This window comes from Haliotis cracherodii, unplaced genomic scaffold (assembly GCF_022045235.1).
Source record: "Haliotis cracherodii isolate W230 unplaced genomic scaffold, xgHalCrac1.p SCAF_2, whole genome shotgun sequence".
Lineage (NCBI taxonomy): Eukaryota > Metazoa > Mollusca > Gastropoda > Lepetellida > Haliotidae > Haliotis > Haliotis cracherodii.
In genome coordinates, this window is record NW_027266275.1 from 12,751,071 (window position 1) to 12,779,031 (window position 27,961).

A 27,961-nucleotide genomic window follows, 5' to 3' on the forward strand; every position below is an offset into this window, starting at 1 on the left:
ATCAAGGTGCTCAAATGATTTGATGCACTTCACGAGGTAAGACCCGTTTTGAAACGACATAGATCGTGATTATCGCTAAGAATGTCTTGACAGGGTGCCGCCATTTTGTTGGAAGCAAATGCAACTAGTTTGAGAGGTGGAATCTAATTGGTCAATGGGAGGGACATAGAAGGGACATGACTCTGGTAGCTCTACAATCGAGTCTGGAAATTCAAGCAGAGTTCGGCAAGGATGGGAATTGGACTTTTGTAGTCAGTTAACACCCTTGCCTTGAAAAGATGAGCAGGCCACTGTGTGGCCAACACAGACATGATACTATCGCTGGCAAAAGTATGGTAAACAAAACTGACTGTAATAAATGACAAAATTGTCACAAGAGTTATCTCCCCTTAACATTTCTGAGTAACTGACACCTTCAACACTTTTGAGTGGAGTGAAATAAAGATTTATATAACTTTATATTCAGATACTTGTTTGTATTGAAGCTACTAACCATCACAGTAAGTTCCATTACTGCCAGATGTTTGCTCTCCTTAGTTACCTGTCTTATTGTACAAACCCGTACAGTTTGTACAGATCCAGGTTAGAATTGGTCATCAGCAACCACACTTGTCATAAGAGGCGACATATGGGATCGGGTGGTCAGGCTCGCTGACTTTGTTGATGCATGTCATCGATCCCAATTGCGTGGATCGATGCTCATTACATTAATCACTGGATTGTCTCAGGCTTAGTTGATGCATGTCATCATGTCCTATCTGTGTTCATTCATGCTCATGATGTCAATCACTGGATTGTCTTTTCCAAACAAAGAGCTGGAATATTGCTAAGTGTGGCGTTAAACAACAAAAACAAAATCTTATTGTACAAAACTATTTCCAGGTCTTTGTCGTTTGTGCTGGCGCTGTCAAGTCTTGCCTTCTTCCTGTTCACGCTGTGCTACCTGCTGATTGATGTGTGGAAGGTGTGGAGTGGAGCACCATTCTGCTACCCAGGTGAGATGCTTGTCGGGAGATGGAGAGCTACCTGGTGCTTTGTAGTAGTAGCTGTTGTTGTAGCCATCATTGTTGGAAAATCCTGGGTGCCGTTGTTGAAAACAACCTTAGCGCTACGACTGGCGTAAATCTATGTTAAGGTATGGGAGTTACGATCACCTTAGCGCTAAGATCGCTTTGTACAAGGGCATCCTGGCCCATTTCACAAAGGAATTGCAATGCTTAGACTATCATACCTGTGGTGAAGCTTGGAATGTATTGCATTTGTACCGCTGTGATTTGGGGAAACTAGACTCTTTTTCATTGGATTTTTGAAGTAATGATCTATCAATTGGAATCACTTATGTAAGACTTTGGTTTAAACCATCCATGTCTCAATCGACTGAAAGTGTCGACAACCCATTGACACGATGCTGGCTGATAGATTGTAGAAGCGTGTTCCAGTTGTTGTGCTCGATGGTGGTGATGGGCTGGTGGCTTGGAAACGATGAAGTTTTATGGCTGAGGTGTTGCTAGTCAGGTGGATAGTCTTAGTCAACAGATGTTAAATGAAAGGCATAGAAGATGATGTTTAAAGTGTCTTGAAATACTGTTTTATTCGTATCTATGCCATTTAAAACATAAATTTATAGCTCACCTGAACAAAGTATTCTCGTGAACTTGAATCATGTCGTGGTGCCATCATTGACATCCCAATTTCAGAAAATGAAATATCCCATTTTTTGTCAAAATAATGCTTTTTACCCAACTTATCCATGTAGATGATGCTTGTGGTTTGCGGGGCTCCTATGTCTTTGCATCTATAGTGTATTCATCATGCACTGTAGCATATATTCACTTCTGTATGTTTTCACTTTGAATTCCTACCGTCTCTCCCTGTTGGGGGTATCGGGGCAGGTCCCCATTGCCTCAAGCTTGTCAGCAGAGCCATCTGATGGTAATCCACTCAGTGTGATGTGTGGCCTGGCTGTGGCCAATGTGTGTGATGCTACACCATTAATATGGACCATTGATATGGATCCTTGCTTATGCTGTCAACCACTGGTTTGTCCATCCAGATTGGATCATTGACATGTTTTTATTATGTAGCTGTATTATATCATTGACTGTTGCATAATAATCACTCACTAACTCACTCACTCACTCACTCACTCACTTTTACTAACTTTTGTTGTAGTTTGATGACACAGATCCAGAAATAATTCATGACATTACTGACAGTCAACGCAAAGCCACACTTTTTTTAATTTTATGTTTCAATGATTTATTCCAGCTTTTCCACCCAAGTTCGGTCTAAATAAAAATAAAAATAAATGTCAATCATTTATTTATTTATGTGAAAGTCATTTTGCCATGGAGTTAAAACTGCAGGTGGCCTCTTGAATCACTTAGAGCAATGTAGACACAGAATTTATATATAACATGTTATATTGTATAAGGGGGTCTATATTACTAGTGGGACACATAATAAAAATAATAATTTTTATGTTTAATTTATTTCTTAAACTGGCTACTTTTCAATAGGGGCAGCATGCCTGTGAAACGAAAAATTAAAAATGTGTGGCCTAATCTGTAAATCTATATCAAGCATGCCCCTCAGTCTAGCTAGATAACATCATTACCCATGTTCTGGGATGAAGGACATTTGTAAATCTTTTTATCTTGCTGGGATAATGAAGTATGTCTTAGCGATGTCCTGTACAGAGAGTTAAAGGGGGAGTGTGCACCTCTGTCTCACTCCAAGTCCAGGTTGGATATGTCAGTTATTACCATGTGTGAGACTTGCAAGAACCTAGTTTTTCTTGTCATTGGTACCTGGTAGGAGTACATACATCTGACAGTTGAGTTAGCAGACAAAGTGGGCTGAAGTTAGGGACTGGTTATTTACAATGGGGGAAGGGGAGCCGTAGAGATAAGGTGCACAAAATGTCATACAAAATAGGGCCTCTTTGCTTTTCTTCAAAGCCGTTCCCTTATTTTGTTCCAACAGTATACAGCTTAAACATGACTGTTACGGATTGGTAATTTATAATAGGGGAAGGGAGCCGGAGAGATAAGGTGCACAAAATGTCGTACAAAATAGGGCCTATATGCTTTTCTTCAAAGCCTTTCCCTTATTTTGTTCCAGCAGACTATAACTTAAACACGACTCTCAGGTTTTCATGACATCAATGTCAAAATAGGTAGAAGTAAACACATATATTTGAGAATATTGAACAGAATCTTAAATCATTTTGACAATATGTTGATTATTTCTAGATCTGTCAGTAGATGCTTTTTCTGTTGTTTACCAGGCATGAATTCCATTTTCTATTACGTGTGCCATGAGTCGTTTTCCACGTGTTTCCCCGTCACGGTGGCCGTGCCGGGCAGCCATAGTTGGGCATTGTTCATGGACCTTTGGGGACCCGCTGTCTGGTGCTTTGTCACATACAGACTGCATGTTATGAAGCTCTACATCGCTGTATAACAGTGTGTGGAGTTTGTGTGTTGTCATGGTGAAGGTACTGCTTTTGATTTCAGTTCGTCTTCTTGACAAAAAAAAGTATTTTTAAATTGGAATTTTTTGGTGTCTTTCTGTATTTTTACATTTTGAGATAATAATTCACTACAATGTTCTGCATCATATCCTTTGCTTCTATGTTTTTTTCTTCAAGTCAATATCATTATAGATTTGTTTCATAGCCTGTGCATATTATCACTAATCACCACTAATAATTACTAACATGCTAACATTCTCTCACCATTTCACTTAATTTAAGATTTGTTCTTGTACTATAATGTTTATATATACACTACTCAAAAGAAATTAAGGAATGACCGATTTTTTCATATGACTATAGTCATCTGTCATAGCATGAGCAGGGATGAGAATATTCCACAGATCCGCAAATTTTTGTTAAAATCTGATGGCTTCCCCCATAAAAACCCCCAAATCATGGACAATGCTCCATTGCAAGGATGTTTCAGCTGAAAAGGAAAATATCCATTCTCATCCCTGCATGAGAACATTGGGTGATCTTTAACTTCTTTTGAGTAGTATACATTCTAGTGGTGAGGAGGTTTCATGCGTACAAGGATTGTTAGTCATGTTATTCCCAGTTGCGATTAATACCAAGTGAGTACATATATTACGCTCTGGGACAGCCATCATAACAGGACTTGTGTTCAGTAACGGATGTTCTGAGAAACTATTTTGTTTAGATATGGAACTTTAATTTTTTTTAACCTTATTTGTCATCACAAATTGAGTATTAATATGTACAATTACATTTGTTCCAGGACTGAACCCCATTCTTATATATGTCGGCCATGAAGTGTTTGCTAACCGCAGCCCGGTACACTTCCCCGTAGTTCACACTCACGCAGCACAGCTCGCCATGTCCGCCTGGGGGACATTCTTCTGGTTCCTTGTCTCCCTGTACCTCTATGTCAAGGACATCATTGTCACCATCTGATCAGGTGTCGTAATGTACAGGAAATGGACTTGAAGTGAAGTGAAATGGACATGAATTGGACCATCTTCCTGACGCTAGAGTGCCGATTAATCTATATCATAGTCTAGTTTTCACCCTTGCCGTTTGAAACTTTTGCCTCAAGAGATGGAAATGGACGTAAATGCAAGTGAAATGGACATGAATTGGACCATCTTCCTGACGCTAGAGTGCCGATTAATCTATATCAAAGTCTAGTTTTCACCCTTGCCGTTTGAAACTTTTGCCTCAAGAGATGGAAATGGACGTAAATGCAAGTGAAATGGACATGAATTGGACCATCTTCCTGACGCTAGAGTGCCATTTAATCTATATCAAAGTCTAGTTTTCACTCTTACCTTTAACACTCTTGCCGTAAGAAGATGGAAATGGGTGTAAATGCAAGTGAAATGGACCATCTTCCCAAGGCAAGAGTGACTACTCGTCTATTTATAAAAATCTAGTTTTCACCCTTGCCCTTTGACACTCTTGACTCGACAAGATGGAAATGGACGTGAAATGGATGCAAGTGCAAGTAAAATGGACCATCTTCCCAAGGCAAGAGTGAAGACTCATCTACATCAAAATACACTTGACTCGACAAGATGGAAATGGACGTGAAATGTACATGCAATGAAGTAGACATGAGCCATGTTTCCACTGCCTTGGCTTGGACTGCCTGCTTCTTGGACCTGTCATGTCTCCGAGTCATCATGGAGAACATCCCCTTTAACATATTTCAGAATCAAAGTGACAGATGCAGAGGGAGATTTGCATTGTCTGTACATAGTGTTTAAGGTTAATGATAACCGATATACATTTTATTTGGTCGTAAATATTTTATTTGTGAACACATGCTTATTTATTGCTTATGTGAGGGACAACATATTTTGTTTTATTGAAGAAGTTTAACAATATTAGGTTTGATTCAGAATTATTTATATCATTTAGCACATTGCATGAGTGATACTAGATCACCTCTTTCACAAAATCCTGTTCACATGAAACTGAAATTTCTTATCACATTTGTAATCATCATTCACCAATATGAAATATGTGTATATTAAGGGCATTTTACTGTTGTGTAGTTCACATGGGGTTTGTAATTCCGTTTTCATAATAATCATGATAATACCTGCCAAGCAAGACTCTTGTACTTAGAGATACATCCAATGTGAGACTTGATTAGTGTTGTTGTGTTGGGCAAATGCCGGTATCTTGTCTTTTCGTTTATAGATGTCTGTTTCTTTATATGCTTTGTTGGCATTGTTGGGATTGTTGAGATTGTTTTGCAGTCTACCACCCTTGAGATTCTTCAGGACAGAATGACTGTACCTAATCATAAACTCTTCTTCTCTAAACTTGAATGAATGAAATTTTACCAAAATCTTTTATGTTATAAATAATGTCTTAAATATAAGGGATCATTAGGATATTCTTTTGTCTGTGAGAGCTTTGAAGAAATTGCTGTAGTTTGTTTACTTGAGCAATGTTATCAACAATATTGGTATATTTTGTTTACACATAAATCTTCCACCTTGTCAATAGATCAACCGCATCACGTTTATTAGGGAACATGTTGAGTGAGTGAGCATGATTTTTTGTCGCTTTTAGCAATATTTCAGCAATATCATGGCGAGTGATGCCAGACATGGGCCTCACACAGAATACCCTTGTCGGGAATCGAACCCAGGCATTCGGCGTAACAAGCCAACACCTTAACCAGTAGGCTACCCCATTGCCCTGTTTGTCATGTTGACATAAGCTGTGTATTCCATGTTGTCAAGCATCATGCCACGTCAAAAATTATATCCAAGATAATTGTATATTAATATTTGGATAAAGGGACAGCTATTTTGTTTTATTTGATGTCATGCTTCCTTAGTATTGTTTTTTTAGAGTTCCCAATTTTGATGTTCCCTCAGTTATCACTGGGGGGAAGTAGGGATGTGTAATAGCCGTCATGATATTACACATTTAATGATGCAAGGGAGGGTGTATTTACTAGGATGGACAAGTAGATTGGTGGGGACCGAGGATGGACGAGTAGATTGATGGGGAGCAAGGGTGGACGAGTAGATTGATGGGGAGCAAGGGTGGACGAGTAGATTGATGGGGAGCAAGGGTGGACAAGTAGATTGATGGGGAGCAAGGGTGGACAAGTAGATTGGTGGGGAACTAAGATGTACAGGTAGATTGGTGGGGAACTAGGGTGGACGAGTAGATTGATGGGGAAATATAATGGATGAGTAGATTGGTGGGGAACTAGGATGGACGAGTAGATTGAGGGGGTGCAAGGGTGGATGTGTAGATTGATGGGGTGCAAGGGTGGATGTGTAGATTGACGGGGAGCAAGGGTGGACGAGTAGATTGATGGGGAGCAAGGGTGGATGTGTAGATTGATGGGGTGCAAGGGTGGATGTGTAGATTGGTGGGGAACTAGGATGGACGAGTAGATTGAGGGGGTGCAAGGGTGGATGTGTAGATTGGTGGGGAGCAAGGGTGGACAAGTAGATTGATGGGGAGCAAGGGTGGACAAGTAGATTGATGGGGAGCAAGGGTGGCGAGTAGATTGATGGGGAGCAAGGGTGGATGTGTAGATTGATGGGGTGCAAGGGTGGATGTGTAGATTGATGGGGAGCAAGGGTGGACGAGTAGATTGATGGGGAGCAAGGGTGGATGTGTAGATTGGTGGGGAGCAAGGGTGGACAAGTAGATTGATGGGGAGCAAGGGTGGACAAGTAGATTGATGGGGAGCAAGGGTGGCGAGTAGATTGATGGGTAGCAAGGGTGGACAAGTAAATTGGTGGGGAGCAAGGGTGGACAAGTAGATTGATGGGGAGCAAGGGTGGCGGGTAGATTGATGGGGAGCAAGGGTGGACAAGTAGATTGGTGGGGAACTAAGATGGACAGGTAGATTGGTGGGGAACTAAGATGGACAGGTAGATTGGTGGGGAACTAAGATGGACAGGTAGATTGGTGGGGAACTAGGGTGGACGAGTAGATTGATGGGGAAATATAATGGATGAGTAGATTGATGGGGAACTAAGATGGACAGGTAGATTGGTGGGGAACTAGGGTGGACGAGTAGATTGATGGGGAGCTAGGATGGACAAGTAGATTGATGGGGAAATATAATGGATGAGTAGATTGGTGGGGAACTAGGATGGACGAGTAGATTGAGGGGGTGCAAGGGTGGACGAGTAGCTTGAGGGGGTGCAAGGGTGGACGGGTAGATTGATGGGGAGCAAGGGTGGATGAGTAGATTGATGGGGAGCTAGGGTGGACTAGTAGATTGGAAGGGAAAAGGGTGGACGGGTAGATTGGTAGGGAGCAAGGTTTGACGACTAGATTGATGGGTGGCAAGGGTGGACAGGTAAATTGGTGGGGAGCAAGGGTGAACGAGTAGATTGATGGGGGCAAGGGTTGACGGGTAGATTGATGGGGGCAAGGGTGGACGGGTAGATTGGTAGGGAGCAAGGTTGGACGAGTAGATTGATTGGGGCAAGGGTGGACGGGTAGATTGATGGGTGGCAAGGGTGGACAGGTAAATTGGTAGGGGCAAGGGTGAACGAGTAGATTGATGGGGGCAAGGGTTGACGGGTAGATTGGTAGGGAGCAAGGGTGAACGAGTAGACAGGCACAGCAGAGTTGAAATTTATGGCAGCTAGGATTAACTGATCAACTGATCACTTGTCTCAGATTCTACCCTGTTCTTATGCTTGGTGTGTCAGCCTCACACCAGTCCCCACCTGCACCCTGTTTGTGATGCTGATGTGACTCGATAATACAAGAATAATGTGGTACTTCACCAAACTAACACCTAATCCATTGATTGGTTATTCACTTCTTACACCAACATCTTACACAAGATAAACTGACCAGTCAAGCTGCAGATGATAACACACATGCCTAACATAATGGTTACAGTCCAATATTGTTTTACAATTCAGAAGCCAAAAAGAAAAAGTATTCATGAATTGGACCACATATATAGTACTATAAGGTTGGTTGGTTTGTTGTTTTACGCCGCACTCAGCAATATTCCAGCTATATGACGGCGATCTGTAAATAATCAAGTCTGGACCAGACAATCAAGTGATTGATATGAGCATCGATCCACGCAAACGGGATCGATGACATACTTCAACCAAGTCAGCAAGCCTGACCACCCGATCCCGTTAGTCGCCTCTTTCGACAAGCAGTCACCTTTTACGGCAAGAATGGGTTGCTGATGACCTAATCTATAGCTACCCCGGATCTTCACGGGTCTAGTACTGTCAAGAACTGATGAGAAATTAGATGTAGCTGCTGACGAAATGGTCATCACTTTTTATGCATTGTGGAACTATTTGAGAACCGCTTTGAAATACTTTTAAGGGAGATGTTATGTCTGTGTATGTGCCAAAGTTTCTTTATGAGTTTGTGGAAACATTAGACGACTTGTAAATGTTTTCATTGCAGTATTTCATATTAATATGGTCAAGTCTTCTTACTGTTCTTTTTTATATATGTTTGAAGCTGTAAATAGATGCATGAGAAGTGCTATATAAATCATGACTATGCTATGTGTGTGTGTTGTTTTTCCTAGATCACAGGTAACTGTGGTAACTTTATAAATAGTGCACTGGCAGCTTGATTTTCAACACTCCAGGCACTCTGTGGGGAGTGTTAAACTGTGGCATTGTTGCTCAGTTGGCAAGCATTATGAAAACGTCATTAGCCTTAGTATTAGGAAACACAAACTCTCACCGCTATGCATGTTGCTATATAATAATAATAATAATAATAATAATATTTTAAAAAAATAATGAATCAATATTCATGAACCCCATTTCACCCCACCAAATTCCACTGTGAGAGGGATCTATTTCACATTGTTTGCTGAGAAATGGATACCAGAATTACATGGCATCTTCAAGACATGACACATTCCGGTACAAACTTTTGGGAAATAAGTCGGCCCTATATCCCTTGATTCAAATTATGCCTGGGTTAGGGCAACCTACCCCAAACCCTAAATAAATGATTTTGAATACATCATGCCGGGGGCTATGATTTTTAAACATTTCTCGGCAGGTCCCAAGACGGAAGTTTTATCAGATCAATGCATGCATAATAATCTTAGAATTATTCTGTCGCCAGCCAAGCTCTAAAGGATGAGATCTGAATTGTATGCAACTGGACATGTGAACATTGACTTTGAACATTTTGTAACGAATCTGACTCTTGTAACACTATCATATGAATCGTGTTTTGGAGTAGAAAAAACTGCAAGATCGTATAAGCTTCGGAGGCTACACAAGTCAGTCTGCGTGACACGGTCATAAGGTCATAAGGCGATCATCAATAGCACAACATCAAAGCCGCAGCACGACAGTAAACATTCATGTAGGAAAGCAGACATCACAAAGAGGTAATGTTTTACAAGTATGGATTTTGCATTAAAAACACTTGATAAGGAAAGATTTAATTTTGCATTGATACAGAACTGAATATTCATAGTGGTACATACAATGAAGTATTAAAATGACAGTGTATTATGGTTGGTTGATTGGTTTGTTGTTTAACGCCGCACTCAGCAATATTCCAGCTATATGACGGCGGTCTGTAAATAATCAAATCTGAACCAGACAATCCAGTGATTGATATCATGAGCATCGATCCATGCAATTGAGATTGATGACATGCATCAACCAAGTCATCGAGCCTGACCACCCGATCCCGCTAGTCACCTTTTACGACAAGCATAGTCGCCCTTTTCGGCAAGTATGGGTTGCTGAAGACCTGTTCTACCCCGGATGTTCATTAGTCAAGTGTATTATGGACAGTCCAAATGTATTTAACTGGCATGTTAGAGCATGCCGCTTTGAACAGTATTGCAGTTATATCCTTGCGTGTCTGCTCTTTGTGAGATAAAAACCGATGCAGGTCCCACACGTTTACCATTTTGGTAAAGCCAAGGAACATAATCAGGTCGAATCTGGATTCGATTGTTGTTTAACCCCGCACTCAGCCGCACTTAGCCATATTCCAGCTATATGACGGCAGTCTGTAAATAATCGAGTTTGGACCAGACAATCCAGTGGTTGACATCACGTGCATCGATCTACACAATTGGTATACGATGACAGCTTCAACCAAGTCAGCGAACCTGGCCACCCGATCCCGTTTGTCGCTTCTTACGACAAGCATGGGTTGGTGAAGATCTATTCTAACCCGGAATCTTCACGGGACTGTTTGAAAAGTAATGAGAGTGAAGACGTCACCATGAACATTTTAGTCATGCATCTGAACAGATTGCCTCCAACAGTTCACCAAGATGACAGTTTACGGACAGGATATGCGAACCTGGCCACCCAATCCCGTTAGTCTCCTCCTAAGATAAGCATGGGTTGCTGGGTCATTTGGTGAGAAAATTGTGATTGAGTTATTGTTAACAGTACACCCTTATGTAGCCAATATACCTTCAGGAGTAACAGTCTCATTGACGTGTTAGAAGCCTCCAAGGTTACTATTCCTGTGTGACACGACTATGGCCTACTGCACTACATCCCAATTTACATCTTTTAGATGGATCAGGTAAAGTTTATAAGCTTCAAAGGCGCACATCTAAACACTTTCACCTCGCCCGGAAGACACACATACAACTGTTCCTGGTCATCCAGACATAAACCAAGAGGTTTAGTAATACCGTCGTTACCAGACAAAATGTGCCTTTCAAACTGACCATGTTCTGATAGGTGTATTATGACATTTGCTCCCCAGTCTGCCAGGAAAATATCCCCCGATTTGCTGACGGTAATTCCACGAGGATCTTGCAGTCTCATTTCACCCCTTGGCGTGTCCGCGAAAAGAACATGTCCCTCTGGCGAGAAGCAGTACACGGACTTTGATCCATAGTCCGACACCAGAATGTTTCCTTTCTGTGACGCACAAAGAAAGTATGGGACATGATTGATTTGCTGAGCAGTGTCTGGTACAAAGACCGACCTTAGGACGTGTCCTTTCATATCCAAGATGTCGATGCCTGGAGTTACAGAAGCTGCTGCCAATGTTAAATCGGGCAGAGCCGCCAGGCCACGGTACTGCTTGCATGTCGGGAGACTGCGCAGGAATTGAAGATCTGGCGTTGCCTCGACCAGGACTATACGTTTTGGCCATACTGCTGCAGCAACCCTGTTTGATGGAAGTTTTGTTAGACTTAGAGGCTTTTCTATGGTTTTCACCTTTGAATTCTGTTTCCGGCCGTCCTTGGTGTAGAAGGATTTGAGACAGTTATTGTTGTGGTCTGTCACCACTATAACCTGCGAGCCTTTCACAGACAGAACCGCGACGTCAACAACTTCTGGTGTCTCCGTGTCGCCGTCGCTGCGGATGTTGAAGCTTCCCTGACTTTCTGAAACATATGAATCATCTCTTCCTTGTTGCGATAAAAAACAAAACAAACATTTATATCGCACTAACGCTATTGAAGACACGAGCGACGAACTGATGAAGGAGACCACCCACTGATTGTGTCCCTTGGTCAATCACTGAGTGAATAGGGTTTTACGCCGCTTTTAAGGTGAAGTGAAATTGGGTTTAACGTAGCGTCCAAGATTATTGAACATATAGGAGGTCATCAGACTACATGCAGTGAATCGAGTACGGGTTTTATGCGTGACGAACTAACGATTAAACAACCTGGCCACCCCATATGTCGTTCACTATTTGATGCACGACGATATTTTAATGAAATCATGGACAAGCAACTTCCAGGGATGTAAGCTTCCAACCCTTTCCGAGGTAAATAACATATTTGTCATCCAACAGTTACTTATTAATTCAAATGACAAAGCTTGAAACAATATGACAAATGCACGCCCTTGTTTCCAGTTGCTCCGAGTATGTGTTTGCAAAGTTTGTTTGTTGTTTAACGCTGCACTAAGCAATATCCCAGGTATAAGACGGCGGTCCGTAAATAATCGAGTGTGGACCAGACAATCCAGTGATTGACATCATGAGCATACGATCTACACATATGATGCCGATTTATAGGCTAGCCAATTGAGATACCATGTCGCAGTTTAACATGAATACCCCACTCAGACACAGTATCCTGACTCCGAGCCGACCAGTCCTTGTTTTAGCCCCTTAATGCCGAGCGCCAGACAGGGTAACAACAAGTACCATCTTTTGGTATGACGCCGCCGGGGATCGAACCCCGGCCCCTCCCTCCCCAAGCGGACGCTCTACCTCTGGAGCACGGAGGCGGTTCTTTCAACTGGTAACACTGTTTTTTGTTTTATATCAGGAATTCAATGATGTCTACTTTGGGTGAATAGTTTACACACCAATATCGCCTCGTAAAGTGCGTTTGTCGATGACTTTTGTTGATGTAACTGGTGTTATATCGGAAGCGTTTCATTCCTTATTATATTGTAACTGCCATATGGCGTACGACTTGACTATACGTTCCTTCAGCCGCATGGACACTTAGTATTTGTCGATCAATACGCTCTCCTGCAGTTTATGTCATTGTGTATGTTTACTTCGTGGATATATCTCTCTCACCAAATACCTACAAAAATATATTTCGCGAATAACTAAACACGAAATACCCAATAAATATTAGAAGCCGCTAATAAAGAGATCTTGTTACTGCAATGGTTTCTATATTAACAATGTATTATATGCTACCAGTGTACTGATGTCAGCTTGGCCTTAAGTGGGCTTGAGACAGTTATACAGCTTGCTGTTTTAAGATATGTTATCCATATAATATTGATCGCCAACATTGTAGTACATGTCTGTCTGTTCATCTTACGAAAATCCCCATTTTTCGTTACCCCCATTTCTCATTACAACAGTACAACTGTGATGGCAAATTAAGTATAGTTATATGACAGCATCGGGTGGTCCTTAACTCATTTGCTTCAGCAACCCATGCTTGCAGATAGGGTGACTATGCTTGTCGTAAGAGGCGACTATGCTTATCGTAAGAGGCGACTATGCTTGTCGTAAGAGGCGACTATGCTTATCGTAAGAGGCGACTATGCTTGTCGTAAGAGGCGACTATGCTTATCGTAAGAGGCGACTATGCTTGTCGTAAGAGGCGACTATGCTTGTCGTAAGAGGCGACTATGCTTGTCGTAAGAGGCGACTATGCTTATCGTAAGAGGCGACTTTGCTTATCGTAAGAGGCGACTATGCTTATCGTAAGAGGCGACTATGCTTATCGTAAGAGGCGACTATGCTTATCGTAAGAGGCGACTATGCTTGTCGTAAGAGGCGACTAACGTGATCGGGTGGCCAGACTCGCTGACTTGGTTGATGCATGTCATCGTATCACAATAACGTGGATCGATGCTCATGACGTCAATCACTGGATTGTGTTGTCCAGACTCCATTATTTACAGACCACCGTCATATAGCTGGAATATTGCTCAATTTGGCGTTAAACAATAAACTAACTAATACTTAATTTCTTTTGAGTAGTATATAGTGGGGAGGTTCTTCGTGTGGAATTCCTGATTTCATGCGAGATACCAGTATACACGTCCTAATTGTTTAAGATAAGGCTGGAATGTCGGCGATGTGATGTTCAATTTGAACTCACTCACTCTAAATATATCGACTGAAGCCTGGGCCACCCTGACATGTGCAAGGTGGATGCTGGCCATCTCATAAAGCCCCACCTGCCCTTCACTGGATGATGCTCAGGGTCCTACGGTTCATTTTCTTATCAGTGTTCAAACCCCGACGTGACAGAATTGAAACGATGGCGTTGTACAGCTACACTGTCATATCTTAACATATTTGAATAGAGGTTCCTGCTTCATGAGATTGTCGAACATGCAGTCATTCAAATAAAACATCTGAAAAGGGTCTATAGGGTTTCTATATAGACATTATGAAACATATTTTCATAACATTAATTATACTGAATGTCAAGTAAATGTCACAGGTAAGTATTCTCGCGAACACCCGGTCTTCTTTTCAATGATTTGAGTGGAACATGCTTCGTCATATAATCGACTTGTTTTTTGGCGTTCACGTTTTCTATGAGCTCTTCGAGAGCTCTTTAATACATTAAACCTAACTCGCTCGTTTCGATATTATTTAATGGTCCGAAACCGTGTTTGTGTATCAATTATTTGGCCATGCACAATGACAGATGATTTAATATCGGTGTATGAAAGATGAGACTATTGTCACTTACCATATGTAGAGCCCATTTTCCTGTGTCGTGTAATCTGGGACGACCAGCTGTGGCGACCAGGTTGTGAAAGTGGGGACTACGGTGTTGCCGGATTTAGTGTCACTAAAACTACTTCCCTATGCTAGTGTTAGTCACTGCGGCGTCAACTCATTGCAAGGGAATGGTGTGAAACGATGGGCTGGGTCAAGGTCAGACGTCGGTGTGGTTCAGAGTGAGTGAGTGAGTTAAAATTCACCGTCGCATCGGCATTATTTCAGCCATATAGCAACTGTGGTTCAGACAAAACAGACGAATTACGAGAGTTACTTATTCAATTGTAGACATGGTTATTTAATTTCCATGTGTTGAAGGGAGATTTAGACAATCGGAGGTTATGTTTTTCGGGTTTTTAAACGATGATGACAGCGAGTTTGGAGTTTTTGTAGGAGTAATGAGTGAGTGAGTGAGTTGGGTTTAACGCCGCTTTGAACATTATTCCAGCTATATCACGGCGTGTCAGCTTAATGTGGGAGGAAAGCCCGAGTGATGCAGGTCTCAGACGTTTACCACTTCGGACAAACCTAGAAACATAAACGGGGCGCTTCTTTCAGTGGCATTTAGAAGTTGGTGTGATGAAGTAAGACGAGTTCTATGGATGAACAACTCCTTATTACAATTAGTGCGACGTTTCGGTGTAGATCCTTACAAATTTATAAAGCAAGGTGTTAGGATCTACACCGAAACGTCGCACTAAATGTAATTAAGAAGTTGTTCATCCATAGAACTCGTCTTACATAATCGGGGCGAACTGGAATTCGAACCAACGATCATAGGCACGGTTGTGTCAGCTGGAGAATTAGACATGGCTGGTTCGAATCCCAAATGAACTCTTGCTCCTGTTCATGGTTTGTGCTAATGTTCTGAATCCTTTAATAACACTAATGAGAGCTTTGGAGAAATCCAGTGGTTTCTAAGTGGTTGGTCCGGGTTCGATTCCACACACTGGTACAACTCTTCCTCTGGTGTTGCTCCGCCGTGATATGGCGGGAGTATTGCCACAGACGTCGTAAAATCTAACTCACTCACCCATTCGCACCAAATGGCGGAATCCAGGTCCCTGCAGGTTCCACCATATTTGGAAATTAATCTTTTTCATATTGCTCCACAGACAAGTATTTTACTCTAGGAATTAGATGAATGTGAATTATGTTGTAACAAATTTTATATTTGGGATAACACTTTCTTAGTAAAGGAGAGATTCTAGTACTTTTTTGGGTCCTATCCGGGTTTCGAACCCACACTAGTGAAGATGCCAGTTAAAGACATTAAAATGCCTCTTTACTCCCTGTTTGTTTTACTTTCTAGAAGTTAGTGAGTAAGTAAGAAAACGTACAACTTTATGGATAACAACGTCTGGTTTATTGGATATAGCGACGTTTCGATGTAGATTCTAACACCTTTATCAAGCTGGAGTGTTATCAAGCTGGAGTGGAGGCGCTATATGCAATAATCAGAAGCTGTTATCCACAAAGCTGTATGTTTTTTGCCACTTTACTTTGTTCGAAGGTTATCAAAAAGATGTATGTATACATTCGATCAGCTCCACATATTGGAGGACATTTCTAAATTCAGTGAGCAAAATTATCCAAATCCCTATTTTGACTTGCACCATATGTTCATTTCAGGTGTGGGGCGGTCGGGTAGCCTAGTGGTTAAAGCGTTCGCTCGTCACGCCGAAGACCTGGGTTCGTATCCAGACATGGGTACAATGACTGAAGTCCATTTCTGGTGTCCCCCGCCCTGAAATTGCTGGAATTTTACTAAAAGCGCCGTAAATCCATAGTTTACTCACTTACACACCATATACTGAAGCGTTGAGTTTATTCTGTATATGTCGTGTTGACAAGAGCAAACCAGTTTTACAAAGCATTAAGTTTATCTTTTAATGCCATGATTTCAGTTTAGTGCTGGTAACCTATTTGTGCACGTGACCGAAGGACTCTGGCATTGAAATGCTACAAATTGATATTATAATGTCATAATGCATAAATGTGTATCATTTGTACCATGTGCCCAAAGCAGTCGCAACACTAACACGAATTAAGGATCAATTGATAACCAACCATTTGATATACGTGGTTTGTGTGGTGTGTGATTGATTGAATGGACAAAGTAAAGACACATTTCGCCTGGTGATTAGAAATGACAAATACGTACTTTTTTAGTTTTATAGTTTCAGTGATTCATCAGGAGTATTACATCTTCCCGAGGCAAGAGAGTTAACTGACTATAAAAGTCCAGTTACCACCCTTGCCGAACTACGCTGGATTTCCTCGGCTCGATCGCAGCGATACCAGTGGCAATTACGAGTTATGTCCCTTCTATGGCTCTCCTTTGGACCAATCATATTCCACCTCTTGTTTCACTTCACAGTCAAGACGATCTGCTCGATAATCAAGATCTATATTGTGATAAAATGGGTCTTACACCGGAAAGTGCATCAAATCGTGTGAGCACCTTCATTACAAACATGAAAAGATTTGGAAACTATCTATTTACAACGAGTTGGAGGTGCACATGCTTTATTAATCCTGCAATCCACCGAAATCTGCACCACGGTTTACGAACCTGATTCCGATTTCGTACGTGATTTTGATTGAACTATGCATAGACTCGTTAGTCCAGCCAAAATGTAACTCCATAATACCCGCATAGTTCGGCAAGGGTGGAAACTAAACTTTTATAGTCAGTTAACACTCTTGCTTCGAGAAGATGGGAGTATTGTCGGTCAGGGCGTCCTTGTTGAGACTTGTTCGAATAGTGAGTGAGTGAGTGAGTGAGTGAGTATGGTTTTACGCCGCTTTTAGCAATATTCCAGCAATATCACGGCGGGCTTCACACATTGTACCCATGTCGGGAATCGAACCAGGGTCTTCGGCGTTACGAGCGAACGCTTTAACCACTAGGCTACCCGATCGCCCCTCTTGTTCGAATTAACAAAAGTGGCAGTTGGGGGAAATTACAGGTGGGCTCCAACTGACATATTATTGCCTAAAGTACACCTATAACAGTATCATTGTCTACCTGAGGATTATTCTGATTGTCATACCCCAATAACGTGACGACATTGATTGATCAAATGTTTGCAGTACGGGAATACACAAATATGATAATATGAAAGAGACGTAGTACCACAGTACCAAATAGCCGAATAATGCCGATGCGACGTTCATTTTGACTATTACATGTCAAAAGACTGCCTGAAACACAGTCCTTACATTCGCTCTTTAGATTTCCGAGATGTATTAGAAATGCGCTTTAAATCGGCCGTTTTAAGAAATGATATGCTAAATGACATTTTGAATGATTCTTTATAAAATGAGAATGTTTGACTTTTTCCTACTGTAACACCTATGACTATTATGTAATGATACCATCAAGTCTACATTTAAACTCAGCTGTTTTATTTGAAAAAATTAGCACACATGTGACCTCAGCAAATACAATTAAAAAATTGATATTGTAAGAATATTTTAATAAATAAAAAGGGACAAAATCCTTTCCATAATCACAAATATAAACGACATAAACCATTACCATAACATAAATCTCAACTTATAGGATAGACCATTGTACCATTACGACTATATCATAAACATGTGTCCATGAATCACTATATAGTGATGATACCAGTTGTTGGCAAAAGGTGAGCGTATCCTGCCCCGAATATGGCACCCGTCACAAACACATACAAATGCAAGGCAATTGTACACATGAAAAGAAAGCGGGAACATATGGTGCAAGTCAAAAAAGGGATTTGGATCATTTTGCTCACTGAATTTTGAAATGTCCTCCACTGATGAATACTAACTGACAGAACCACATCACTTCACCGTCGGTGCACGATGACGTCACAGGAAACGACCGAATGAGATTGCCAGGTGTGGAGGGGAATCCCCGCGCTATAGACAGATCAACGGTTACACATTCAAACATGGACTGAGAAGTATCAAAATCTGTAGAATAGTATGTATGAAATTCCTTTGAAATAGTGAGGATGCAATGTTTCAGTTCTTCTATGTTTACGTTAGTTGCATAGGTAAAGGAGAATTGTTTGGTCATGTTTAGCAGACGTGATAGCTTACAAAGACATCAATGTAACCGGAAAAGGCCAGCCCGAGAAGATAATCAGTCTCCAAAGAAACGTCTTCGGTTTTCCTCTCCCCCTGAAAACCTCCCTTCCCCTGCAATATACGATACATGCAATTGGTGTAGTCATTTCAAGTGTATTTTACCTGGAAAACTCTTCTGTGAGAGCTGCGATAAGAAAGGTCGTGAGTGCATCTCATGCCATCGCCCTGTCCCTGAGCGGCTATACAGTCAACAAGTGGATGAATGCACTAGATGTGTTAACAGACGAGAGAGATACCTGTCGAGAGGTAATCAGGTTGGGGGAAGGTCGGCTCTCTCGGGATCACTGAGGACAACAACACTGACTCCGAGTGATGTCAACCCTGTAGATATTCTGCAATTCTTTGCTGATGAACGAACCAATATCATTGAGATATTACATGACTTTTTAGAAGATCAGAAAGGTATGAAATGGTTTCTTACCCTTAAGTTAAAGTATGTCAAATATGACGAAAATAACGAGTCATTTAGCTGATCTGGTCGTGAGATCTACAAACTTTTGGACTCATAATCTTTCGGAAATTGATGATCAAATAGCTCAGGCGTTTCAAACATTATATACATCAACACAGGAATTTCAGGCCGAGGGAAGTGGTTGGATTTTAGATCATATAGTGCATTTGGAAGTTAATACAGCAGAATATGTACCCCTGTCAGGCAGCTCTTACATTCCACTGCCAAAGTACTTACAAAATAAGACAGCAATCTTAAATGTAAAAAATAATGATCAGAAATGCTTTGTTTGGTCTATTCTTGCTGCCCTACTCCCTGTATCCTATAAAGCTAATGCAAATCGAGTGACAAAGTATGTAGGGTATGAATCCGATCTAGATATGAATGGTATTGACATACCAATACCTCTCTCTCAAGTTTCCAAATTTGAACAACAAAACCACATTTCTGTCAATGTGTTTGGCTACGTGGAGAAAGACGGTGTGTTTCCTCTCCATATCAGTAGGCAACCATTTGATAGAACTGTTGACCTATTGCTCCTAACTGAAGGAGAGAAATCAGATTACCTGGTGAACACAATAAATGGATTAGATAAAGAAAACAGCTAAAAGTCCCTTATGTTATTTATGCAGATTTTGAGGCAATCACCAGGAAAGTTGAACAAACTGAAAATAACACATCAAACACGACTGTTTATCAGAAACATGAGCCTTCTGGGTTCTGTTACAAAGTGGTCTGTTCAAAACCTACAGTGACCTATAGAGGCCCTGTAGTCATTTCACATTTTATTGAATGCTTGTTGGATGAACACATCTCATCTATGAAAAGCTTAAAGTTCCTGAAACTTTAAAAATGACTGAAACTGATGAGTTGGCATTTCAAATGGCAGATACATGTCATATTTGTCAGAAACCCTTTGATGAAGAATCTATCAAGGTTCGTGACCACGACCATTTAGAAGAGGGGTATAACTATAGAGGGGCTGCCCATCAAAAATGTAATCTGCAATATCAGTTTAGAAAGGTGAAAGGTAAACATAGTTTTCCAAGGGAAGAATTCTTTATCCCTGTGATATTTCCCAACCTCCGTGGTTATGACAGTCATCTGATCATGAAACAGTTAGACAAGTCTGTAAAACAAGATGAGTTGTTTGGCAAACAACTTGGAGAAATACATTTCATTTCCCATCTGTCATTTAAGGTTCATTGATTCATGTCAGTTTCTTCAATCCTCTCTGGGAAAACTTGTTGAAAATCTAAAGAAAAAAGACCCTTCCAAATTTATCCATTTAAGGCATGAATTTGCAGATCCAACTCAGGTAGAGCTATTATTGAGAAAGGGAGTATATCCTTATGATTTCATGGACGATGAAGCAAAATTTGAATTTAAAGAACTTCCTGAAAAAGAGGATTTTTACAATAGCTTATCAGATAGTTCCATCTCTGAGGAAGATTATGACCATGCACAAAATGTGTGGTCTTCATTCCACATTCAGGACATGGGGCAGTATCATGACTGACGTTTTACTTTTGGCTGATGTGTTTGAAGACTTTAGAAGAACAGCTTTAGAAAACTACCAATTAGATCCAGGACACTATTACACGCTACCTGGGTTTGGATGGGATGCAATGTTGAAAATGGGAAATGTAGAGCTAGAGCGGCTGACAGATGTGGAAATGCTGCTCATGATAGAGTCAGGACTCAGGGGTGGTATCAGCATGATATCCAAAAAGTATTCTGAATCAAACCTACCAGGTCAGAAACATTACAAAACCGATGAACCGAATAGACACCTTATTCACCTCGACGCGGATAATCTTTATGGGTGGGCTATGTGCCAAGCCCTCCCTGAGCGAGATTTCCAGTGGGTAGATAACTTTGAGCATTTAGATATAAGGAGTATTCACGCTGACGCAGATATAGGTTACATTCTTGAGGTTGACCTTGACTACCCATCTGGTTTACATGACAGTCACTGTGACTACCCTTTAGCACCTCAGTCTATGACAGTTACACATGACATGCTTTCTAATTATTCTCAGGATTTGACACTTGACATGAATATTAAGGGAATACCATGCAGAAAGCTTGTACCAAACAAACAGTAATATGTTATTCATTACAGAAATTTACAGTTTTATCTGAATCAAGGCATGGTTCTAAGCAAAATCCATAGAGTCATTCAGTTTAAGCAGTCAACATGGCTAGAACCTTTCATTTGTTTCAACACAGAGAAACAATCTACAAATAAAACAGACAAAGCGTTTTTCAAATTGATGAACAATTCTTGTTTTGGTGGTTCCATGATGAATGTCAGAAAACATGTCAATGTTGAACTGGTGAATTCAGCCAAACGTCTAAACCAACATTTAATGCTTTCAAAATTTTCAATCCAGATTTGGCTGCTGTTCACTTGAAAAAGACAACACTGTTTTTGAATCAACCCCTCTATGCTGGCTTTTCCATTTTGGATCTCTCAAAGATCCATATGTACGACTTTCATTATAATTTTATCAAACGTAACTATGGAGAGAAAGCCAAGCTCTGTTTTACTGACACTGACTCGCTGTGTTATGAAATAGAAACCCATGACCTAAATGCTGACACACAAGAAAATATTGATCTGTTTGACACCAGCACTTATAAATCTGACCATCACCTATATTCCAAAACTAATGAAAACGTTCCGGGAAAATTTAAAGATAACTTGCTGGGGTGAAAATGTTGGAGTTTGTAGGCTTAAGACCTAAAATGTACTCAATGTTTGCTTTGGAAAAGGAAGTAGAAGTGAAGGATGGAAAAGAAGTAGAAAAATCAAATGAAATACAACACGCAAGAGCCAAGGGTATTTCTGAAACTGTCCGTGATAGACAACTTCGACATGCTTTGTACAAACAGTGTTTCTTTAAAGAGAAGCAATTTCGGCACCAGATGAAAAAAATTCAAAGTCGAGATCATCAACTGTACACAGCTTCTATCAATAAAATCAGCCTCTCCCCTTTTGATGATAAGAGATATGTCCTCAATGATGGAATCCACACACTTGCCCATGTTCATTATAAAATTGATTCTTAAGAAAAAACATTTCATATCTACCCTTTGTGTATGATGTATTATGACTCAACAGTGTTAGATTTACCCAGCAATGTTACATTGTAAATACCGATTTTATATTGTTTGAATATTCATGCTACATTACTAATGGTTCAATGTCAATCTTTATTTATCATGTATATTCTTATAGACACTTATATATGTCCATTGTACAGATGTGTTGAATGAAAATTATATATATTGTGTAAATTGTATAATTATATGTTGTTATGAATAGTTATATTTACAAGACAGTACACAATTGATAATAGTGTGATTGATGTGAATAGACCCATATGGTAACAGAGTAATGATACAGACTGATTCACATACATACAGGGGCGGTCGAGTAGTCTAGTGGTTTAACCGTTCGCTCGTCACCTTGAAGACCCGGGTTCAATTCCTGACATACAATGTAATGTGTGAAGCCCATTTCTGGTGTCTTCCGCTGTAATATTGCTGGAATATTGCTAAAAGTGACGTAAAACCATACTCACTCACTCGCTCACTCACTCACTCACTCACTCACATACACTTTTTTCTTTAAACTACAGGTAAAATTCAAATGAAATGCTGAAAGGTTGCAAAAACAAAAAAGAACAAAGAACTTGTATATTCCATATCCATATTTTTATTACATAAATACAATACATATAACAATATGATATGTAGAGTCACATAATTACAGAATAGTGTTTTAATGTACAAGAGTTCAATTATTATTAAATATCCTCATCCTCATTATCTTTATCTTGGTCATCATCAGATTGGTTGACCAGTTCTAAATCTTCGGCCAGTGACATGTCCACATAAGAGAGGATATCTTTGACCACTGGTTTCATCCACTGAGTGATTTTATGATCCATTTCATTGCGATCCATGTCAGGGTCTGTTTCATTTTCTCTAGAATAGGTTTGAAGAGAGGCGCGTTTCCAAAGTAGCCTATATATCTAATGGCTTGCATGAGTCTTTCAAGAAAAGTAGTTTTCCAGCACTTTGACAACTGACAACATTGCTTCCTCACTATTTCAAAGGAATTTCATACATACTATTCTACAGATTTTGATACTTATTAGACCATGTTTGAATGTGTAACCGTTGATCTGATTCCCCTCCACACCTGGCAATCTCATTCGGTCGTTTCCTGTGACGTCATCGTGCACCACCGGTTAAGTGATCTGGTTCTGTCAGTTAGTATTCATCACTCCACATGTCTACCATAAAACGTTTGAAAGCTTTGCTGAAGCGTTGACTGTATGAACGCGTTACCCCGATGAAACAACTTTTGAGCAAGCGTCGTGTATAACGCTCTTTGATTCTTCTTCGAGTGCACGCGGTTCTTTCTTAAAAGTTGTGAAATGTAGACACACAAGGTTCGAATATTGCAAGACAGAAAGTTGACAAAGAAGTTTCAGTCGTGTGGGTCTTTTTATGCACAGATCTAACTATGAAACAGATGAGTCGGTTTCACTGGTCGCGTTCATGTCCAGCTGGGGTTGTTAAATCAACGGGTGGAAACTGGCTCAATGACCATTATTGAATGTTATCATCCTTTTTTTAGCAATATGCTGTCCCATTTGGACTATACTATGTACATTCAGTAGATTATCGTTCTCATTGAGTTGTCAGGCTCGCTGACTTGGTTGGTGCATGTCGTCGTATCCAAGATCAATGTTCATTATGTCAGTCACTGGATTGTCTGGTCCAGAGTCTGAGTCCGGCGTTAAACAACAACAAAAATGACCCCAAACTGGATGTGCACCAAACGTACCAAGCGATTCCTTTCCTTTTCAAATGATGTTTTTGTCCTTTCACTACTATCTGTCTTAACATTGTTGATGTACAGGTGCAAAGAAAAGCCAAGGAACACTGCCAGAAGTTCATCTGTGAATTTGAGCACGGGTGGCCCTGTCGTCTATGACGCCGCGGTCGCTGTGCAGAGTTGCGTCCTTTGGACACGCCAGAAACCTATGATTGTCTCTCCTAATCCCGATTCGCCCCGATTATGTTTCTAGGTTTGTCAGCACCATACCCGTGCTCATGGGTTTCACCGAAGTGGTAAACGCCTGAGACCTGCATCACTTCAGGCTTTCCTTCCACATTAAGCTGACACGCCGTGATATATTTCGAATACTGTTAAAAGCGGCGTTAAACCCAACTCACTCACTCATCTGTGAACTACGTTCGCCTGAACACTTTGACTTCACCACCCGGAAGACAGACGTACAGGCGATCCTCATCATCAACACATAATCCAAAGGGTTTCGCTATTCCGTCTTCACGAGATAAAATGTTCTTTTCAAACAGACCATCTTCTGTCAGGTGGGTTATGACATTAGCGGCCCAGTCGGCCAGGAGGATGTCCCCAGAGGTCGTGACGGCAATTCCGCGAGGTTCTTTCAATTCGGTCTTCCCTCTGGGTGTGTAAGTAAAGACAACTCTTCCCTCCGATGAGAAGCAATAGACAGACTTTGAGCCATAGTCCGACACCAGAATATTGGTGCTCAGTGATGAGTGGAGAAAATATGACACAGGTCCGATTTTCTGATCTGTGATCGGGACAGAGATGGACTTCAGGACGTCTCCATTAACGTCCAGGATGTCTATGTACCCAGACAGAGTAGCTGCTGCCAATGTTAAATCTGGCAGAGCAGCCAGGCCACGGTACTGCTTGCATGTCTGGAGACTGGACAGGAGTTGAAGATCTGGAGTTGCCTCGACCAGGACTATACGTTTTGGCCATACGGCTGCAGCAACCCTGTTTGATGAAAGTTTTGTCAGACCTAGAGGTTTTTCTTTGGTTTTTACCTGTGAATTCTGTTTCCGCCCGTCCTTGGTGTAGAAAGATTTGAGACAGTTATTGTTGTGGTCTGTCACCACTATAACCTGCGAGCCTTTCACAGACAGGACCGCGACGTCAACAACTTCTGGTGTTTCCGTGTCGCCGTCGCTGCGGATGTTGAAGCTTTTCTCACCTTCTGAAACAAATAATTTCATTCTTTAAGTAAAAGTGACAAAATCAATTTCCATAATTACAAGAAAACTCTGCCAGAAACAGATTCCATGAATTACTTGTAAATGGTGATGACACCAGGTGTTCGTGAAAATGTGAGCATTTCATGCCCCACCGGTTGCACCCGTCAAAAACACATGCACAGTCAAGTCAATTGTTCACCTGAAAAAAAACAACCCGGGAACATTATATGCTACAAGTCACAACAGAGAAAAAAATATAAATGCTACTAGTGTTATAACATTCGTGAGACACCTAATCCCAAATATAACACTTGTTAAATCAGTAACTAGCGTTTTAGGACGAACATCCTGTTGTGGGTAATAAAACAGCAGCTGCCCTCGGCCCTGTTCCACACAATAAATGCCTATCGGGGGTTAGTACCCCGCGTCAACAACTTAAGGCATCTTCAATGTTGTTACTAAGGTGACATAAGTTGTGGACACGGTAATCAAATGGATGAGCAGACAGAAACAAAGACGTAATGTATTAAAAAATCCGTGGCAGAAGTAGGCCGACTGGGCGTCGGCCCGATCGTTGAAGAAAGCGTACAGATGACATCCTTACCTTGTCAGCTTGCTGACGGTGTTAATCTCTATGGGCATGCGGACAAGGCGTCCGATCAGAAGTCCCGTGGTTCGAATCCCATCACCCGACTCGAAAACATTATGGCCGCAACAATAGAAATGATACTTCGCATGCATAGCTTTAACCGTGTCACACCTGCAGCAACCGAAATTAAGGAATCTCTAATCGCTTCTTGAATACAAAACGTTTTCCTAATATCTCTTGATAAACTAACTCTCAAACCGTGTAATGTTTTCCGATGAGACCTATGGACATATTTTTACAATATGCCTGTTCAGTCATTCTGATATTTTGTCCATTTCCATGCAATATACAGTCAGTATAATGAATAAATGCATTAAGCTTAAACGACACATAACACAAAGTATACTGTTGTATAAACCAATGAATTTGATTGACCTCCAGCATTTAGCTTTAACTAGTCACTGATTCTAGTCACTCACACTGCTCACTGAAAGATTGGACAAACGAGAGTGTTTAGTTCTTGGTCCTTAGGGAAGGACCCTTGAAGATCTGGGTTTGAATTAGTCTTCAGCAACCCATGGCTGTCGAAAGAGGCGACAAACGAGATTGGGTGGTCAGGCTCGCTGACTTGGTTAATGCATGTCATCGTATCCCAATTGCGTGGATCGACGCACAATTCAGAACGAAAATTAAACACATGGTTACAAGGGAGAAAGGGTTTGCTGCCAGGAATTCATCCCTTCTGACACTCTGAGTAATGCAGCAGGCTGCAATGTTGGGGAGTCTTCATATTCTCCGAAACGTTCTAGGTGGGTTCGACTAGGCAGCGCCTTATGGGTGGGAAGTCATATTCGTTGTCTGTGCTGCGTGTAGAGGGGGCAAGGGCCCTGACCTGATGTTGAGCCTTAACAGCGAGACTGTGCAAGGATCATCCAAACTCTTCTTTGCTGCATTTATTTATTTTAATCTCTATAATAATAATAAGAAGAAGAAGAAGAAGAAGAAGAATACCAAGCTACAATGTATTGTGAATACGCCAAATGACACTTACCGTAGCTTACACTCATGGTGCTGTCTAGTTTCTAGCCATACCAGCTGTGGCGATCCAGCATATGAAATTAAAGCATCACTGTAGGTTCTTGTCCAATGAGAGATCGCCATGTGACCACGTGATGTACATGTATATCCTGGCACTATGTCAAAATGTTTATATGCTGCACATGCATTTTGTGGAAATCGTTATCAGTTGGTTTCAGTGATGGGTTGGTTTCAGGATTATATCCTATTGTGCTGATTGTGTTTAACGTTATTTTTCACGAAGCACCTACACTAAATTCCCAGTGGATTCATATTTGAAAAACTGTGACATTTGTTCATGTTTTTAAATATTATTTATAGTGTAATTATAATATAATTTTTCATTGTGTCATGTTTTGATGACATCACCACCACCGATACACTCCACACAACCCACCCTAACCACCACCCTTAATCCCCTCAGCGCCATTAATAAATAATCTTTCCCTTACGCCAAAAGAATCTGTTTCGGCAGATAACACACACACACACGCACGCACACACGCACGCACGCACGCACGCACGCACGCACGCACTCACGCACGCACGCACGCACGCACACGCACGCGCACACGTACGTGCACACACACACACGTACACACAAACGAACACACACCTTAACACAAACGAACACACACCTTAACACACACACGAACACACACACGAACACACAGACACACACACGAACACACAGACACCAATGAACACACACACTAACACACACACAAACGAACACACACACACACGAACACAGAGACACACACACACACGTACGTACACACGAACACACACACACATGTACGTACACATGAACACACACGCACACACAAACACACACGCACTAACACACAAACGGACACACACACACAAACGAACACAGAGACACACACACACACGTACGTACACACGAACACACACATACACGAACGCA

At 41.1% G+C, this 27,961-nt stretch overlaps 3 protein-coding genes, 1 long non-coding RNA gene and 1 pseudogene across 4 annotated transcripts in view; 3 read left to right on the forward strand and 2 right to left on the reverse strand.

Moving 5' to 3' along the window:
- The window catches only part of LOC139469806 (heparan-alpha-glucosaminide N-acetyltransferase-like), a 28,555-nt gene extending 21,630 nt beyond the window's left edge, over positions 1 to 6,925 (forward strand). The window contains exons 15-16 of the mRNA XM_071252102.1: positions 883 to 995; positions 4,278 to 6,925. Coding sequence (XP_071108203.1) covers positions 883 to 995; positions 4,278 to 4,453 — 289 coding nt within the window. The 3' untranslated portion in view covers positions 4,454 to 6,925. The remainder of the gene's footprint in view (positions 1 to 882; positions 996 to 4,277) is intronic.
- Positions 6,926 to 6,942: 17 nt separating this feature from the next.
- Positions 6,943 to 9,034, forward strand: LOC139469807 (uncharacterized). The gene is made up of 2 exons (XR_011653744.1): positions 6,943 to 7,056; positions 7,432 to 9,034. It is a non-coding gene; the product is annotated as an uncharacterized lncRNA (long non-coding RNA).
- Positions 9,035 to 10,143: 1,109 nt separating this feature from the next.
- On the reverse strand, positions 10,144 to 14,761 carry LOC139468951 (E3 ubiquitin-protein ligase TRIM56-like). The gene is made up of 2 exons (XM_071251098.1): positions 14,673 to 14,761; positions 10,144 to 11,867 (listed from the first exon to the last, which is right to left on the reverse strand). Exons 1-2 carry the CDS (start codon positions 14,686 to 14,688, stop codon positions 11,047 to 11,049), a joined length of 837 nt encoding a protein of 278 aa, XP_071107199.1. The 5' UTR covers positions 14,689 to 14,761; the 3' UTR covers positions 10,144 to 11,046.
- A 4,010-nt stretch (positions 14,762 to 18,771) lies between these two features.
- On the forward strand, positions 18,772 to 19,903 carry LOC139467456 (uncharacterized; annotated as a pseudogene).
- Positions 19,904 to 24,566: 4,663 nt separating this feature from the next.
- On the reverse strand, positions 24,567 to 27,020 carry LOC139468536 (E3 ubiquitin-protein ligase TRIM56-like). The gene is made up of 2 exons (XM_071250572.1): positions 27,005 to 27,020; positions 24,567 to 25,366 (listed from the first exon to the last, which is right to left on the reverse strand). The coding sequence occupies exons 1-2, from the start codon at positions 27,018 to 27,020 to the stop codon at positions 24,567 to 24,569; spliced, it is 816 nt and encodes a 271-aa protein (XP_071106673.1).
- Between the last annotated feature and the right edge of the window lie 941 nt (positions 27,021 to 27,961).